Raw genomic sequence first — 13,187 nt, 5'->3', positions numbered from 1 at the left:
TTTTGTTGAATCAGTGACTGAGCTGTTGTAACTGGGTTTGGGGGGCTGACAGGGAAGAGTGTCCCAGGACGGCCCCCGCCCCGCTGGCCCTGTGTAGTCGGCCTCCCTCCCCTGGGGAGCCACGCGGTGTTCCTGAGGCTGCGGCCATGCGGCCTTCATGCCCGGTGGCGGCCGTCCCGTTTCTCGCTTACCTTTTATGTACCTGCTCGAGACGTTTCTCGTGAGGTCATGCCGTCGCTGCTGGGTGGGCGTCTGCTTCCGTCCCCAGCTTTCTTCTCGCCAAGGGCGCGGCGCTCTGCCCCAGTGTCCGTTTTTTCAGACTTTTGTGTCCAAAAGCCACTTACTTCATCGGCATGTTAATAACCACGTTGCTGTTCCATGGGTATTATTACATAAGTATTCCTTTTTCCCATATACATTATTTTTTAAGCAGAAAGCCACCCGATGATCAAGGTGTTCACATCAGCTGCTACGTGAGCAGGTCTGAGATCGGGGTTGCCAGCCGTGGGGCCTGCGGGGCCTGCTCGGCTGCCCTTCTCCCCAGCCAGCTGCAGCGGTGGCTCCTGGGACGTCTGAGATGGGGACAGCTGGGTGCTCACCGAGTCCCCTCTTCCGGGGCCGCCGGCGTGGTTGTGGGCCTGGCTGCGTGGCTGTGTCATCCCCCGGTGGGCCAGCCCTGACTCCACTGCCCGCGGCTGCCCCGGGCCCTCCAGGCCGCTCCGCCTGCGCCTCAGCAGGCGCCCAGGTTGCAGAGGCTTCAGTGGAGGGAGTTACTGGCAGGAGACTTTTTTTTTTTAATTTCAGCATAGTTTCTTTTAAAAGGGCTGTTTTGAGGGGAAGCTCTTTTAATGGGCATGAACGTGGTTCTTCTGGGTCAAGAGTTGTAGACCTGAACCCAGGGAGAGGCCTGTCATTCCCCGATGTCGTGATGGGTTTGGAGGAGCCGGGACGCAGCACCCTCTGACTTCTAAGTTGGCTCCGACTACCGTTTGGTTTGGGAGCGGGTGCCTGATGTCACCGCCGTGATGGCCGGCAGGAGGTCCTCAGGCTTGGGTACCACTTTGAGCGCAGTCTCTGAGCAGGGGTGCAGGGGCTGCCATGCAGCGGCTCCCCAGGCGACCCTGGCCCGGCGCCTTGTCCTTCAGTGGCTGCTCGGTGCCGCCCTCTGCCGAGGCCTCGCTCCGGGAAGCGTGGTGTCTCGGTGCCTGTGGGGCCCCTGCGGCGCCGTCAGTGGCTGTCCTGGGAAGTTCAGCGTGAGTGTGCTGCTCTTCCAGGTGAGGTCTCAGGTATAATCGGTTGGTGGTTTTGAAGCTCATGTTAGTGCCAAACCTGACCGCTCTGATTTGCGTTCCAGCAGCTTAGCTGAAGCAGCATGAAGAGTGGGCGCTGCTCCGTGTCTGTGTCCCCGTGGTGGGCGTCCTGGGTCGCCCTGGGCACACCTGGCCTTGCATCCAAGAGGGGTCTTGCTCGAAGAAGGAGCTTTTGGGGCTTCACAGGACTCCAGGCAGGGAAGCCCAAGGGCGCGGCTGTGGGGGTGCTGTCCCCTGGGGCCCAGCTCAGCCCGCGGGGCGGGAGAGGAGGTCAGGCTGCCTCCAGAGACAGGCCGTGGGGGTCGGGGTGGGCTGGCTGTGGGGTCTAGGGCAGGGCTTGGGGTCTGAGGCTCCAGTCATGACCTCTCGCCTGACACCGGCTGCCTTGTGAACTTGGCCGTGCTGGGCAGCCGTGGGCACTCTCACACCAGGCCCCTGGCCTGTTGTCCTGGCCTGCTGTCCTGGCCTCCTCATCTGCAGGCCGTACAGGGTGGCCGAGGGGCTGCCAGTGTGGCTCCAGGAGCTTCGCTGCCTGGTTGCTGACGGATGGGTCTGAGCTGCCATTCCAAGCCCACGAGGATGCCCTGCGTTGGCTCCATCCTGTGCACCATCGTTGTGGGCACGTCTGCTCTGCACGTTTACAACTTCCCCTCTCACTCCTCAGAGCTGTCCGGCTCCCCGAGAGAGTCTGGGCCTTCGGGGCACGTGTCCTGACGCCGTCTCCTACCCCCCAGGTATGGTCCTCGTGCGCAGCGAGAACGGGCAGCTGTTAATGATTCCTCAGCAGGCCTTGGCCCAGATGCAGGCCCAGGCCCACGCCCAGGCCCAGCCTCAGACCACCATGGCGCCCCGGCCGGCCACCCCCACAAGTGCCCCCCCCGTGCAGATCTCCACCGTGCAGGTGAGTGTGTGCGCGTCTGGGCGGCCCTACCAGAGGAGAGCCCTGTGTCCTGGCCCCGTCCTTCCTCTCCCGTGACTCAGCTTCCTGTGCCTCAGTTTCCTCTTCTGCAGAGTGGAGCTCCTCCCAGTGCTGCTCCCATAGGGCTGGTACAAGGGCCGAGTTAGGGCATTTCAGGGCTAAGGCCAGTGGAGCAGGGTGGACGCTGAGTCAGTGTTAGCTCTTACTATCCGGGAGGCAGGTAAGAACATCACAGGATGATGTGAACAGCACCCCCCCCCCACGGACATCTGGGCCTTTGGGGTTCGTGCCCTGACCCTGAGACTGTGGCGGGATGACGGACTCTGATGCTCGAAGCCGAGTGCCTAGGACGTGCCCCTCCTCCAGTGTCCGGCTTCTTAATTTCCACCTGGGCTGGTGCCATGCCCTTACCCCTTCCTATTCTTGTCTCCTGATGCCTGCCTGTCTGATGCTACGGTTCTGCTGTTCCGAGCTGGCTGCAGGTAGTAACTAAAGTGGAGATGAGAATGGTCTTGAAGTCTTTTCTCCTGTGACTTGAGCCACGTTGCCTCTGGAGTTGATGCTTCTGTGCTGTAGGCAGAGGGCGTGGGGGTGCTCGGAGATTCACAAGTAGCCTCCTTTGCTGAGTACGGTGTATGAAGATTCTGATCAGACCCTTTTACTTTAGTAAGAAACGTATGGAACCAGGATGGCCTCCCTGAGGATCGTGAATAAACTTGTAGGCACCCGTGAGCGTACTGGTTGTGTGCTAGAGGGCTGATTGTTGGGGGCGCCAGGCGGCGGGGTGTTACTCACTTGTCTCTCCTTTTAGATGACGACTCCTTGTTTTTCAGGCACCTGGGACCCCCATCATTGCACGGCAGGTGACCCCAACGACCATAATCAAGCAAGTGTCTCAGGCCCAGACGACGGTGCAGCCCACCGCAGCGCTCCAGCGCTCGCCCGGAGTTCAGGTGAGGCCGTGGCTCCGCGCGGCGGCCTTGATCAGGGGTCAGGCCTCACAGGCTCGGGTGCTGGGTGTCAAGGTTTAGAGCTTGGGGAGGAGGGACTTTCTGAAGGAGGTGCTTCCCTGACCACTGACACAGGCAGGCTGGCATTCTTTTCTTTAAAGCCAAGCGGAATTGACACCAGCAGCATTCTTTAAGGGTGCTTCCCCCTCAGCTAGAAGTCCAGTTAAAAGTGTCACCTCATTCAGAGTTGGCGGTGAGGCATCTCTGAGCAGGAGAGATGGGCAGTGGACTGTGCGTGTGTGGCGCCTGTGGCCTTGTCCGGGCTTCGCGGCCCAGACGCATGCGTCCTCCCTGTGTGTGCGTGTTCATGTGTGCAATTCTCACAACACCCCTTGCTGACGGGCCCTGGACACGTGGGGCGTGAGAGGTGCTTTGAAGCTTCCTCCCGCTGCCGCACCTTTACCAGCGGTGAAGTGCTGTTCCAGAAATGTCCCCTGTTGAACGCACGGGGCTGGTGTGTTTTTTGGGTCTTTAAATAGCGTTTTAAGCTGTGGGAAGGCAGGGTTTTCAGGTGCTGGCCTCTCTCGGCGGGTTCTGATGCTCCTGATGGCAGCCTCTGGTCTGCGGAGCTGAGGCGGGTGGCTGGGCACTGGCTGGCCCCTCGGTCCCAGGATGCGGCCTCTGGGGGCGGCCAGGTGGGAGCCCGCTGTCCACGCCATTCCTGTTTTTACAGTGATCTCGAGTCTGCTGTTCCAGCAGGTGTCCCCCCCACCGCCTCCCGCAGAGCTGCGGGCCGCACGGTGCCCACTTCCCCTGGGAGGAGAGCGAGGCTGAGAGGTTGCGGGGGCCCCAGGCTCTACCCACCCTCCCCGGTCCCGTCCCCATTTGCTGTGTCGGCAGCGGCCACGCTGCTTTTTTAAAACAGCTGCGAGAGCAGTTGGGTCCCAAGTAAGTGAGCTCAGCTGTCTGCCCCGCGTCAGGAGCTGTCCAGGCGATGGCCACGTCCCGGGACCAGGTCTTCTGGCCGAGCTCAGCTTGTTGGCGAGTCTGACCTTCAGATCTAGTGAAGGAGCCTTTTCCGAGGTCGGGAAGCTCAGGGTCAGTTTTTGTTTCCAGTTTAGTGGAAGATAAGTTTATCAAAACAGGTACAGTCTCAGTCGTCTGGTGAGATGCGTGTTCATCCGACCAGCAGAAGCGAGTGTGTAGTCAGTCCTGACGGGAAGGGGGCGCCAGGGACGGCAGTGCCCGGGCTGTTTCTGGGTGTCCAGGCGCAGCTCCCGAGACAGCTGTGGTCGGTCCTCGTACTTGCCCTCCCTTGAAGTCTCTTCTTTGATGTTTTGTAATTACAAAAGAACGCAGGCCTAAGCGACAAGTAGGAGAGAACCCCGGCCACCGAGAAGAAGCGGCCCCCTCCTCCCCCCGCCCCCCCGCGGGGCCGGCCCGGCGCCCAGCCCTGCTCGCTCGGCCAGCCGCTCGCCGTCGTGCTCAGGGTTGCACTGCCCCTGCCATCGGAAGTCCTAAGACAGTTACACTGGAAAACTGAAGGAGGCTGAATTTCTAAGTTGGAAGAGTGCTGATTAAAAGAAAAGACAGTGAATACTTGCGTTGTGCGTGTTCACGTAGAACAGAAATCTCAGAAACACGCCCGAGGCCAGCGTTCGAACTGCCTCAGTTGTCCGACGTCTAGCTGTTCGTTTCCTTAAATATATTTGTAACAGCAAAGTGGCCCCTCCTCCCAACAGGTAGGCCCCTGCCTACCCTTCGGTCCTCCCGTCTGCTCTGAAACCCCCCTTTCCAGGGTGTTCTTGATGTGACCGCTTTTGGAGAGCAAAGAAAGGTCGGTCTGGCAGCGGAGGGGCCGGGACCCCAGCTGACCCCACCCGGGCTGCCCGCGTGTGCGCAGGGTCCTGGCTTTCCTGTCTGCAGCCTCCCCGTGCGAACCAGATGATGGGGTTTTGATTGCAGTTTCTCTGTTTTGTCCTTTTGATTTCTGAGATGGGGGATCTGGTGTGGTTATTTAAGGATTATTTGTATGGTTGCCATGTGACTTGCAGGGTCGACTTCTGATAGCCAGGTTCTTTCCAGACATTGGCTTCATTTCTGGCCATTTTTGCTGCAGGAGTGAAGCGTGCCTTCCTCGGTGCAGGGGAAGGCAGCCTCGGGGCCGGGGGCTGGCGTGGGTCCCGCGGGGGAGCCTCTGTTGACCTCGTGTTTTGGCTTCTCGTAGCCTCAGCTTGTCCTGGGTGGTGCTGCCCAGACAACTTCACTCGGGACGGCGACAGCTGTTCAGACGGGGACACCTCAGCGAACGGTCCCAGGGGCCACCACCACCTCCACAGCTGCCACGGTGAGTGCCGCCTCCCACGCCTCTCAGTGCCTTCCCCGCCGCCCGGGCCCTGCGCCTGCGGTCACGCCTGCCCGCCTGCATGTGCCTCCCTCTCCTCGAAGGCCCCGGGGGCTGTTTGGGGCCGTGTGTCTTATTTGTGCTGCCTCAGAGCACTGGCGACCCCGGGAGCCACGGCCTAGACACACGAGTGTGTTGGGCCCCCACACGAGTTGGGGTCCGAGGGCAGTGGCCCCTGCAGGGCTGTGGGAAGGACCCCATCACCCTGCACGAGGCTTTTGGGCCGTGGAGATGTCCACGTGACCAAAGCCCAGACCGGGTGCTTTCACAGGAGTGACGTGGACTGCACAGAGGTTGTGCTCTGAGACGGCGGTGCCACCCGTTTTTATGTATCTCCAGCAGTTTTCCTGCACACGGACGAATCTCTGAATCAGTGGGATTGCACTTTATTTATGACTTGCTCTTCTCGTGTTTCTTTGCTAAGTGTTTTCCGCTTTTAGCAGCCGTGTCGTAATTCATTTCCGTTTACTGTGCACTTACATGTCAGCCCTCCTCTGTGACACGCAGCATCACGCGAACACCTACAGATCATCTTTTCCACATTTATCGGTGTTTTACTTAATTACGTCCCTGCCAGTCGGATTGCTGGCTGAGAGAGAAGTAAACCTGGGGACGGCCCTGCAGAGCATGCGTCCTGGCTTATACCCCCATCGTCAGGCCGTGAGAGTTACTGCATTTTCTTGAAAGAAGTTTAGGGAAGAAACACAGATTTCTTACGTGATGTACGTGTCTTAGTTAAACCAAAGCTGTGAGGAAAATCTGCCTTTTAAGACTTCCCCTCTTTTATCTTTTTAACTTGTATCCAGGAAACTATGGAAAACGTGAAGAAATGTAAAAATTTTTTATCTACGTTAATAAAACTGGCTTCCTCCGGTAAACAGTCCACAGAGACAGCCGCTAATGTGAAAGAGCTGGTGCAGAATCTGCTGGTAAGAACTGCGCGCTGGGCTCTTTGCCTCGGGCGCTTGTGTTTGGGTCGTGTCAGGCGCGGCCTGGGCCCAGCATCCTGGGGGCTCTGCTGAGGGCCCCCTTTGGAGGCAGCCCCCCTTGTCCGCAGCCCTGCTGTCTGCTCGCCCGGCGGGCTTCCCGGGGCGCTCACGGCAGGAGGGGCTGTGTTTAGTCTCCTTTTCCAAATCTGCCATCCGTCGTTCCCCACTTGAAAGGGGCGCGCTGGCCTCATGGGTGCGATGTCAACACTGGCCGGAGGGCGCTGCGAGGCTTTCTCTTGCTCCTCTACCTGTTTTACCTTTTCAGTGGGGAGTTTTCAGCTGGTACAGAAGCAGAAAGCAGGGTCACGAGCCCCTCTGGCTCCCGGGCTCTGCTGGTCACTTGTTCTTACCTGACTCGGAGTCAGCTACACCCCCGTTGCCATCCTGAGCCCCTCCGCAATCCCACACGTGTGTCAGCCCGGATCCCTGGACACAACCTGCGACCGCAGGATCCCTTGCAGCCCCATGGGCCCCTGAGGCGAGTCCCACGTTGTCTGCTGGGATCCGTTAGGAGTCCGCCGGGCCCACCTGCCGCCACTTCTAACCCGAGGGTCCCTCCTTCTGAGTCTTTTTCTTTCTTTCCCGTCTATCTGTTGAGGAGCCCTGCTGGAGTAACATCTGGGCTGCTGGACATTTTCTGCCCTTCCCAGCCTCCCTCCCGGGCCTCAGGGCCGGGCTGGGGGCACTGCCCTCTGAGGACTGCTCTGCGTCGTCTCTGCAGACACGTGGTCTTTGGTCTGGAAAGGGACGAAGTCACACTCTAACCAGTAAAAATGATCGCTTCAGATGCTACTTAAATATTTTCAGGAAATTCAGAGACTGAAAAGTTACCTCACCCCTGCAAGGAGCAGGGGGTCCCAGCTCTCTGTTTTGGTTGTAACAGTTTCACCTTCTGGTGAAAATTGCCGGTGCAATGAGTGCCGCCCCTTGTCTGTGGGCCCTCGTTGCTGAAGCATCGGCTGGTCTGGTCTCTCACTCCCTAGACGAGTCCAGCACTGCCCGCCCCGACGCTGCGCCCTTGTCAGGGTGCTGGGGCCCCGTTCTGCCCTTTTTACATCCCCCCTTTGCAGCCCTGGCTGCTCCCTTCTTGAATTCAGCGTCAGTCAGCCCTGGGCTTGGCTGCTGGTGACAGGTGACCCCAGATAAGAGGGTGCAGGTCAGGAGAGTTTTGTCCTGTAGGATTCCCAGGTGTCAGCGACCTGGACTGGAATGACCTGGTGAAGCCTGAAGCCCCCCCCACACTCAGGGCCCCCACCTGCTAGGTGGCCTGTGATGTCTGGTCCCTGCCCACCTCCCTTGTCCTCCCCACATTCACAGCCCGTTCGCCCCAGTTTCCAGAACGGAATCGTGCCCCTCTGGTCTGGGTGCCTGCTGCCCTCTGCATGGAGCCCCAGGTGCTTGTGGCCCTGGGCTTCCTCCCAGAGGCTGGGGTCTTAGCGTGGGTGTTGCGTCTTCGTGTAAGGGTATCCCTTGTCTGTGCCATGTGGTGGCACCTGTGCCTGCAGCTCCGACTTCGATAATGAGGTTACTTGTAGGCTAGTCTGTCTGCTAGCAAAATGCCCGGCCCATGGTAGGTGCTGGTTAAACGTCAAGTGAAAGCTGGAGTGAGGCTCAGGATCCAGGGGTGGGGGGTGGAGGGGTGTGGTGGAGCGCGCGCTGAGCCTGCACAAGCTCCTGGGCTCCACCCCCAGTGCCTCCACTTAAGGGAAAAAAGAAACTTGGGAGTTAGACCAGTGAGCCCTCACTGGGGTGGAGCCACGGGTGCTGGGGGAGGCTTCAGCTGTGCACCTGGGAGGCCCGTGTCCACTGAACATGCCATACCCTGGCCTCCCCGTCCCCTCTGTCCAGCGAAGGCCTGGCGGGAAAAACAACTGGTCGTAAAATTTGAGACCAGAGAAATGCTGCATAAAGAGATATGTGTGTGGACTTGTATTCATGGAGGGATTTCAATGTGAATTTTATTTTTAAGGATGGAAAAATTGAAGCAGAAGATTTCACTAGTAGGTTATACCGAGAACTTAATTCTTCACCTCAACCTTACCTTGTGCCTTTCCTGAAGGTAACTTCGAGCCTCCTGCGTGTGCTGGGGGGTGGCGGCTGGGGCGGAGGGGCGGGGGGGCAGGCTGTTTCCATGGAGGAGCAGGCTTGCATAGATGTCACCATGTGTTTGCATGTGCAACATGTCCCAAGACAGTGTTAAGTTACAAGACCCCTGCCACTGCGGCCACTCTGTGGGGACACAGCTGGGGACCGAGAAGGGCCCTCTCCCCACAGATGGGGGTGCCTGCACCTCTGGGATGAGGGTGTCACCGAGGTGTCCTCTGCTGTCCTTACATGCTCGAGGGCATTCCGTGCCACTTACTGGTTTTTCAAACGTGTCTCTGTCGGTTTCTGTTGAGGATAACCCTGCTCGGTGACGGCGGGGCTGGCACTGTTGGATGGCGACCCCTGGCGTGCAGGGGCATCTCCCAAGGCCCGAAAAGCTCGCTGTTGAGTTTGAGTCCGTGTTCTCAGAGCTGCCTGTCTCTGAGCCGGTGCCACCCGCCGACCCCGTGTCTGTCTTTCTGCCCAGAGGAGCTTGCCCGCCTTGAGACAGCTGACCCCCGACTCCGCGGCCTTCATCCAGCAGAGCCAGCAGCAGCAGCCGCCGGCCTCGCAGGCCACCACCGCGCTCACGGCCGTGGTGCTCAGTGGCTCGGTCCAGCGCACAGCCGGGAAGACGGCGGCCACCGTGACCAGCGCCCTCCAGCCCCCTGTCATCAGCCTCACGCAGCCCACACAGGTTGGCGTCGGCAAGCAGGGGCAGCCCACGCCGCTGGTATGCAGGCCAGAGCCTTGCCCACCTCCCCTGCCCGCCCACCCACCCGCCCGCCTCTTAGGTGAATGGGCCTTGGCTCCGAGGGGCCTCCTGGGTCACAGGCAGGCGGGAGAGCCCTGGTCTCATCCTCGGTGGGAAGGTGCCAACTAGAGGCTGGCCCTGCAGGTTTGAGTTTGTTTCTGAGACAAGAGAAGCCCGTGGGCGTTTACCTGCTTAGGCGCCCATTACCTGTATTGTTTGTAGGTGTTCCTGGCTTAAACGAACGCAGTACAATGTAGTGTTGGTTGTTGTCTTTGATCAGGAACAGTGGCCCAAACACAAGGAACAGACGACAAGTGCTGGGTGTGGGCCCGGCAGGCAGGGCGGGCCTTTGTTTCCCGGCGGCCCAGGACCCGCTGCGGCTGTAGTTCGGGGCTCGGAGAGTCTCAGGAGATAAGACTGCAGGCCACTGGTGCTTCATTTGTGCTTCGATCCAGGGCTGAGTTGTTCGGCTCTGGAAGAACGTCCTTGCCGGGAAGAGTCACGTTTGGATGTGCCCCACAGGCGGGTGGGCTCGCCAGGCGTGGAGAGGCAGCTGCTGCTGCTGCTTCTTCTCTTTGATTTCAGAGGGTTTGTTCCTCTCCAGTCAGAAAAGTCAGTGAGACAGCGCAGGCCTCTCGTCACCAGCGTAGGCTGTGGAGCGTGGGTTCTGGTAGCACTCGGGCGGCAGCCAGAGCTGGCGATCGGTCACCTGGGCGGGTGTGCGCTCTCCGCTCGAGTTAGAGTCCGCGTTGTTTTGCCTCGGTTGGCGGCATGGGAGACGGAGGCCCCTTTGGCTCAGGACGGAGCTGTTAGGGGCTCAGGGCGAAGGGGCAGGTGGGACATCGGGACCCCCCCCGCAGGCCCGGCTCTGCGTGTAACGGAGGTACACACGGGGGTCTTGAGGAGCCCTTGGCGTGTTGTCTGAGGGACGTCGCGGGCTGTGCGGCGTGCGCACGGGCTGTCCTGCCTCTGCTTCCCTGGTCCGTTGAGTGGCAGTGTGTGCAAGCAGCCCCGGGCGTGTGACCCACTGGTCCATCAACCGCTTTCCCTGAAGACTGTAGAGACCTGAGTTTATGGCAGGACTTGGGCTGAACCTCCTGGAGGCAGTGGCCTTTCCTCGTCCTGGGTAGCGTGACTTGTCATGGGTTTTGTGTGGGACAGTTTGGCACACAGCAACCGCCACCCCCCACCCCCGCTCTGAGAGGGCCCCCCAGGTGACCCTCACGCAGTTCAGAAACTGGATCCTTAACATCCAGCCCCAGAGGCTGTGGGTGAGGCCGCAGGGCTCTGGGAGGAATCTGAGGCGGCCCCAGCAGGGAGGCCACCATGTGTCACCTGTGCTGATGCTGGGGAGAAATCCACTCTCTGCGGGCTCTGTGCTCAGCACACGCTGTGCCCCAGGCACTGACCTCAGGGCCCAGGGGCAGCCTCCGGGCAGCTCCCGGGTGTGTCCTGAGCTGCTGGAGGGCCAGGGGACCCTGCGGGATGGCACAGGTGCTCTCGCGTCCTCATGATTGTGCGGCGGGCTCTCCTTCAGGTGATCCAGCCACCGCCCAAGCCCGGGGCTCTGATCCGGCCCCCGCAGGTGACACTGACGCAGACGCCCATGGTCGCGCTCCGGCAGCCCCACAGCCGCATCGTGCTCACCGCACCCCAGCAGATCCAGCTGAACCAGCTGCAGCCAGGTGAGCCTGGTGGCCCGGCTCCCAGCAGCCTGTTTGCCTGTGGGCTTCTTACTGTGGCAAAATACACATGAGGGCAAACTGACCACTTTAGCCATTCTAAGTGGACGGTTCAGTGGCGTTAGTTACACTGCAGTGTTGAACAGTCGTCACACCATCGACTTGATCTTTAAAATCACACACTCGGGATGTGAATGCTTTTCCAGTAGTTGTTCCTCATGTCAGACAGTGTGATGCTCGAGAGACGCCGTGTGTGCTTTTACCTCCAGCTTAGCGTTCGTCGTCCGATGTTTGTAAACACGTCATCATGGCGGGTGGGGGTGACAGCCCTTCCCTCGGCCTGTCCGACCCTGTCGCCTGGGGACAGCTGTGCCACCGTGTCCCTGCGTGTTGGGCACACCCTTGCCTCTTGTTTTGCAGTCCCTGTGGTGAAACCTGCTGTGTTACCTGGAACCAAAGCTCTTTCTACTGTCTCGGCACAGGCAGCTGCTGCCCAGAAAAATAAACTCAAGGAGCCTGGGGGAGGCTCGTTTCGGTAAGGATGAGCCGTGCACACGAGGAACGGGTGTGGGAGCCGCCTGCGCGGTGGCTGCTGGTGCTGTGGGGCTGCGTTCCTGCCACGCTCGTCCGACCTTTGGGTGCTGCCTTCCCACTCGTAGCTCCGGGAGGTTCGCCACAGACCCAGGGCGGGAAGGCAAAGCCGCAAACCAATAGCAAGTTTGTGCTCACGCCGTTACGGGTTGGTGATCCGGGTGCGTCCCGGTGGCAGTGGATCCCAGGACCCCTGAGTCCACACGTGGGTGTGGCGTGGGCTGCCAGTGCGCGCTCGGTGTGGAGCTGTCCTGGGTTTGGGGGGACACACCTTGTCCCTGTCACCTGTGTTGCTCGGAGCCTTCGTGGATGCTAGGCTCCGGTCTCTGGGCACCGCCACGGGAAGGGCTGCAGAGACGACTGCGGATAGCGCTCTGCAGTAGTGGAGTGTGTGTCGGGGGCCTTGCTTTGTCCCTGAAACTGTCAGGGGGCTGGGAGCCTTGGGGGCCTGGCCGGGGTCAGCGCCCCCGCCCCTGGTGCGGGGGTGGGAGAGGGCAGGTGGTGGATGTGAGAGGCGCGTCCGCCTGCAGATCAGAAAAGGAAACGGGCGAAGAGTCCTGGAGACCACGGCTTCTTCCTGCTGGGGAGGGAGCTGGAAGCACAGAGACGGTGCAGACGAGGGTGAGCCCGCGGCTGGCCGGTGAGGGTTGGACACACCGATGGAGACTTTCTGAAGTGGCCGCAGGTGGGCGCTGCTGGCTCTGCCCGCAGAGGACCGCCAGGGTGCCCCTGCGGCGCCCGGATCGCCTTGTCCAAAAGCCGCTTCCAGCGCCGAGACCGGGCCGCCTTGCAGGGCTGCTGACCCCAGGGCCAGGGTCAGGAGAGTGTGGGACGAGTCAGGGCGTCTGGCTCAGTCAGGAAATAGGGCTCAAGGGTGTGTGGGCGCTGGTCAGGGTTCGCAGAAGGCCTGCCTCCTGCTGGCCACGTCTGTGGTAAGTGGATGGCTTGTGAGGAACGGGGTTTGCGCAGTCTCAGAACACCTCCCCCAGGCCCCTGTGACACGTGGGCAGGGACCCCTGGGCTGGAGCTCCGCGTGCTTGGGGGGCAAGGCCACGTGCCTCGTGTGACGTTTCTGCCAGGTGTGTCGCCCACGTCTCATCGGGAGGGGCCGTTGGTCGGGGCACAGTGGGGACAGGCTGCAAGACCCCTGGGCCGGGACTTCAGGAATCATGGGCACGAGTCGGGAGGGGCTGTGGAGATGACAGAAATGTGGCTCCTGCCCCTGAACTGGACCCTTGGCTGAGGAAGACGCTACAGGGACAGTAGGCAGCCCAGGGGGTGCGGGGGGAGGGCCCGAGCACGGCTGGTGGCCGAGGAGCGCGGCGGTCACCCTGGTTCTGCAGGGGATGCCCTTGTCTGCATGGACCCAGGCTGCAGTGTCCGCCCCCTTCGGGTGACTCAGGAAGGAGAGTTCTCTGTGCTGTTCTCCAGCCTTTCTGAGAGTTTGTGATTGTTTTAAAAATAAGTTACTTCTGTGAGGTCATTTAAGAAAGGTCTCACGGA

At 60.5% G+C, this 13,187-nt stretch overlaps 1 protein-coding gene across 1 annotated transcript in view; it reads left to right on the top strand.

Annotated features, from left to right (window-relative positions):
* The window catches only part of TAF4 (TATA-box binding protein associated factor 4), a 62,738-nt gene that overhangs the window by 32,556 nt on the left and 16,995 nt on the right, over positions 1 to 13,187 (top strand). Inside the window, exons 3-10 of the mRNA XM_072944508.1 lie at positions 2,045 to 2,211; positions 3,063 to 3,182; positions 5,407 to 5,526; positions 6,390 to 6,512; positions 8,542 to 8,631; positions 9,145 to 9,390; positions 10,949 to 11,096; positions 11,514 to 11,628. Coding sequence (XP_072800609.1) covers positions 2,045 to 2,211; positions 3,063 to 3,182; positions 5,407 to 5,526; positions 6,390 to 6,512; positions 8,542 to 8,631; positions 9,145 to 9,390; positions 10,949 to 11,096; positions 11,514 to 11,628 — 1,129 coding nt within the window. The remainder of the gene's footprint in view (positions 1 to 2,044; positions 2,212 to 3,062; positions 3,183 to 5,406; positions 5,527 to 6,389; positions 6,513 to 8,541; positions 8,632 to 9,144; positions 9,391 to 10,948; positions 11,097 to 11,513; positions 11,629 to 13,187) is intronic.

Source organism: Vicugna pacos, chromosome 19 (assembly GCF_048564905.1).
Source record: "Vicugna pacos chromosome 19, VicPac4, whole genome shotgun sequence".
In the NCBI taxonomy this organism is placed as follows: Eukaryota; Metazoa; Chordata; class Mammalia; order Artiodactyla; family Camelidae; genus Vicugna; species Vicugna pacos.
This window is presented reverse-complemented; position numbering and strand designations above follow the sequence as displayed.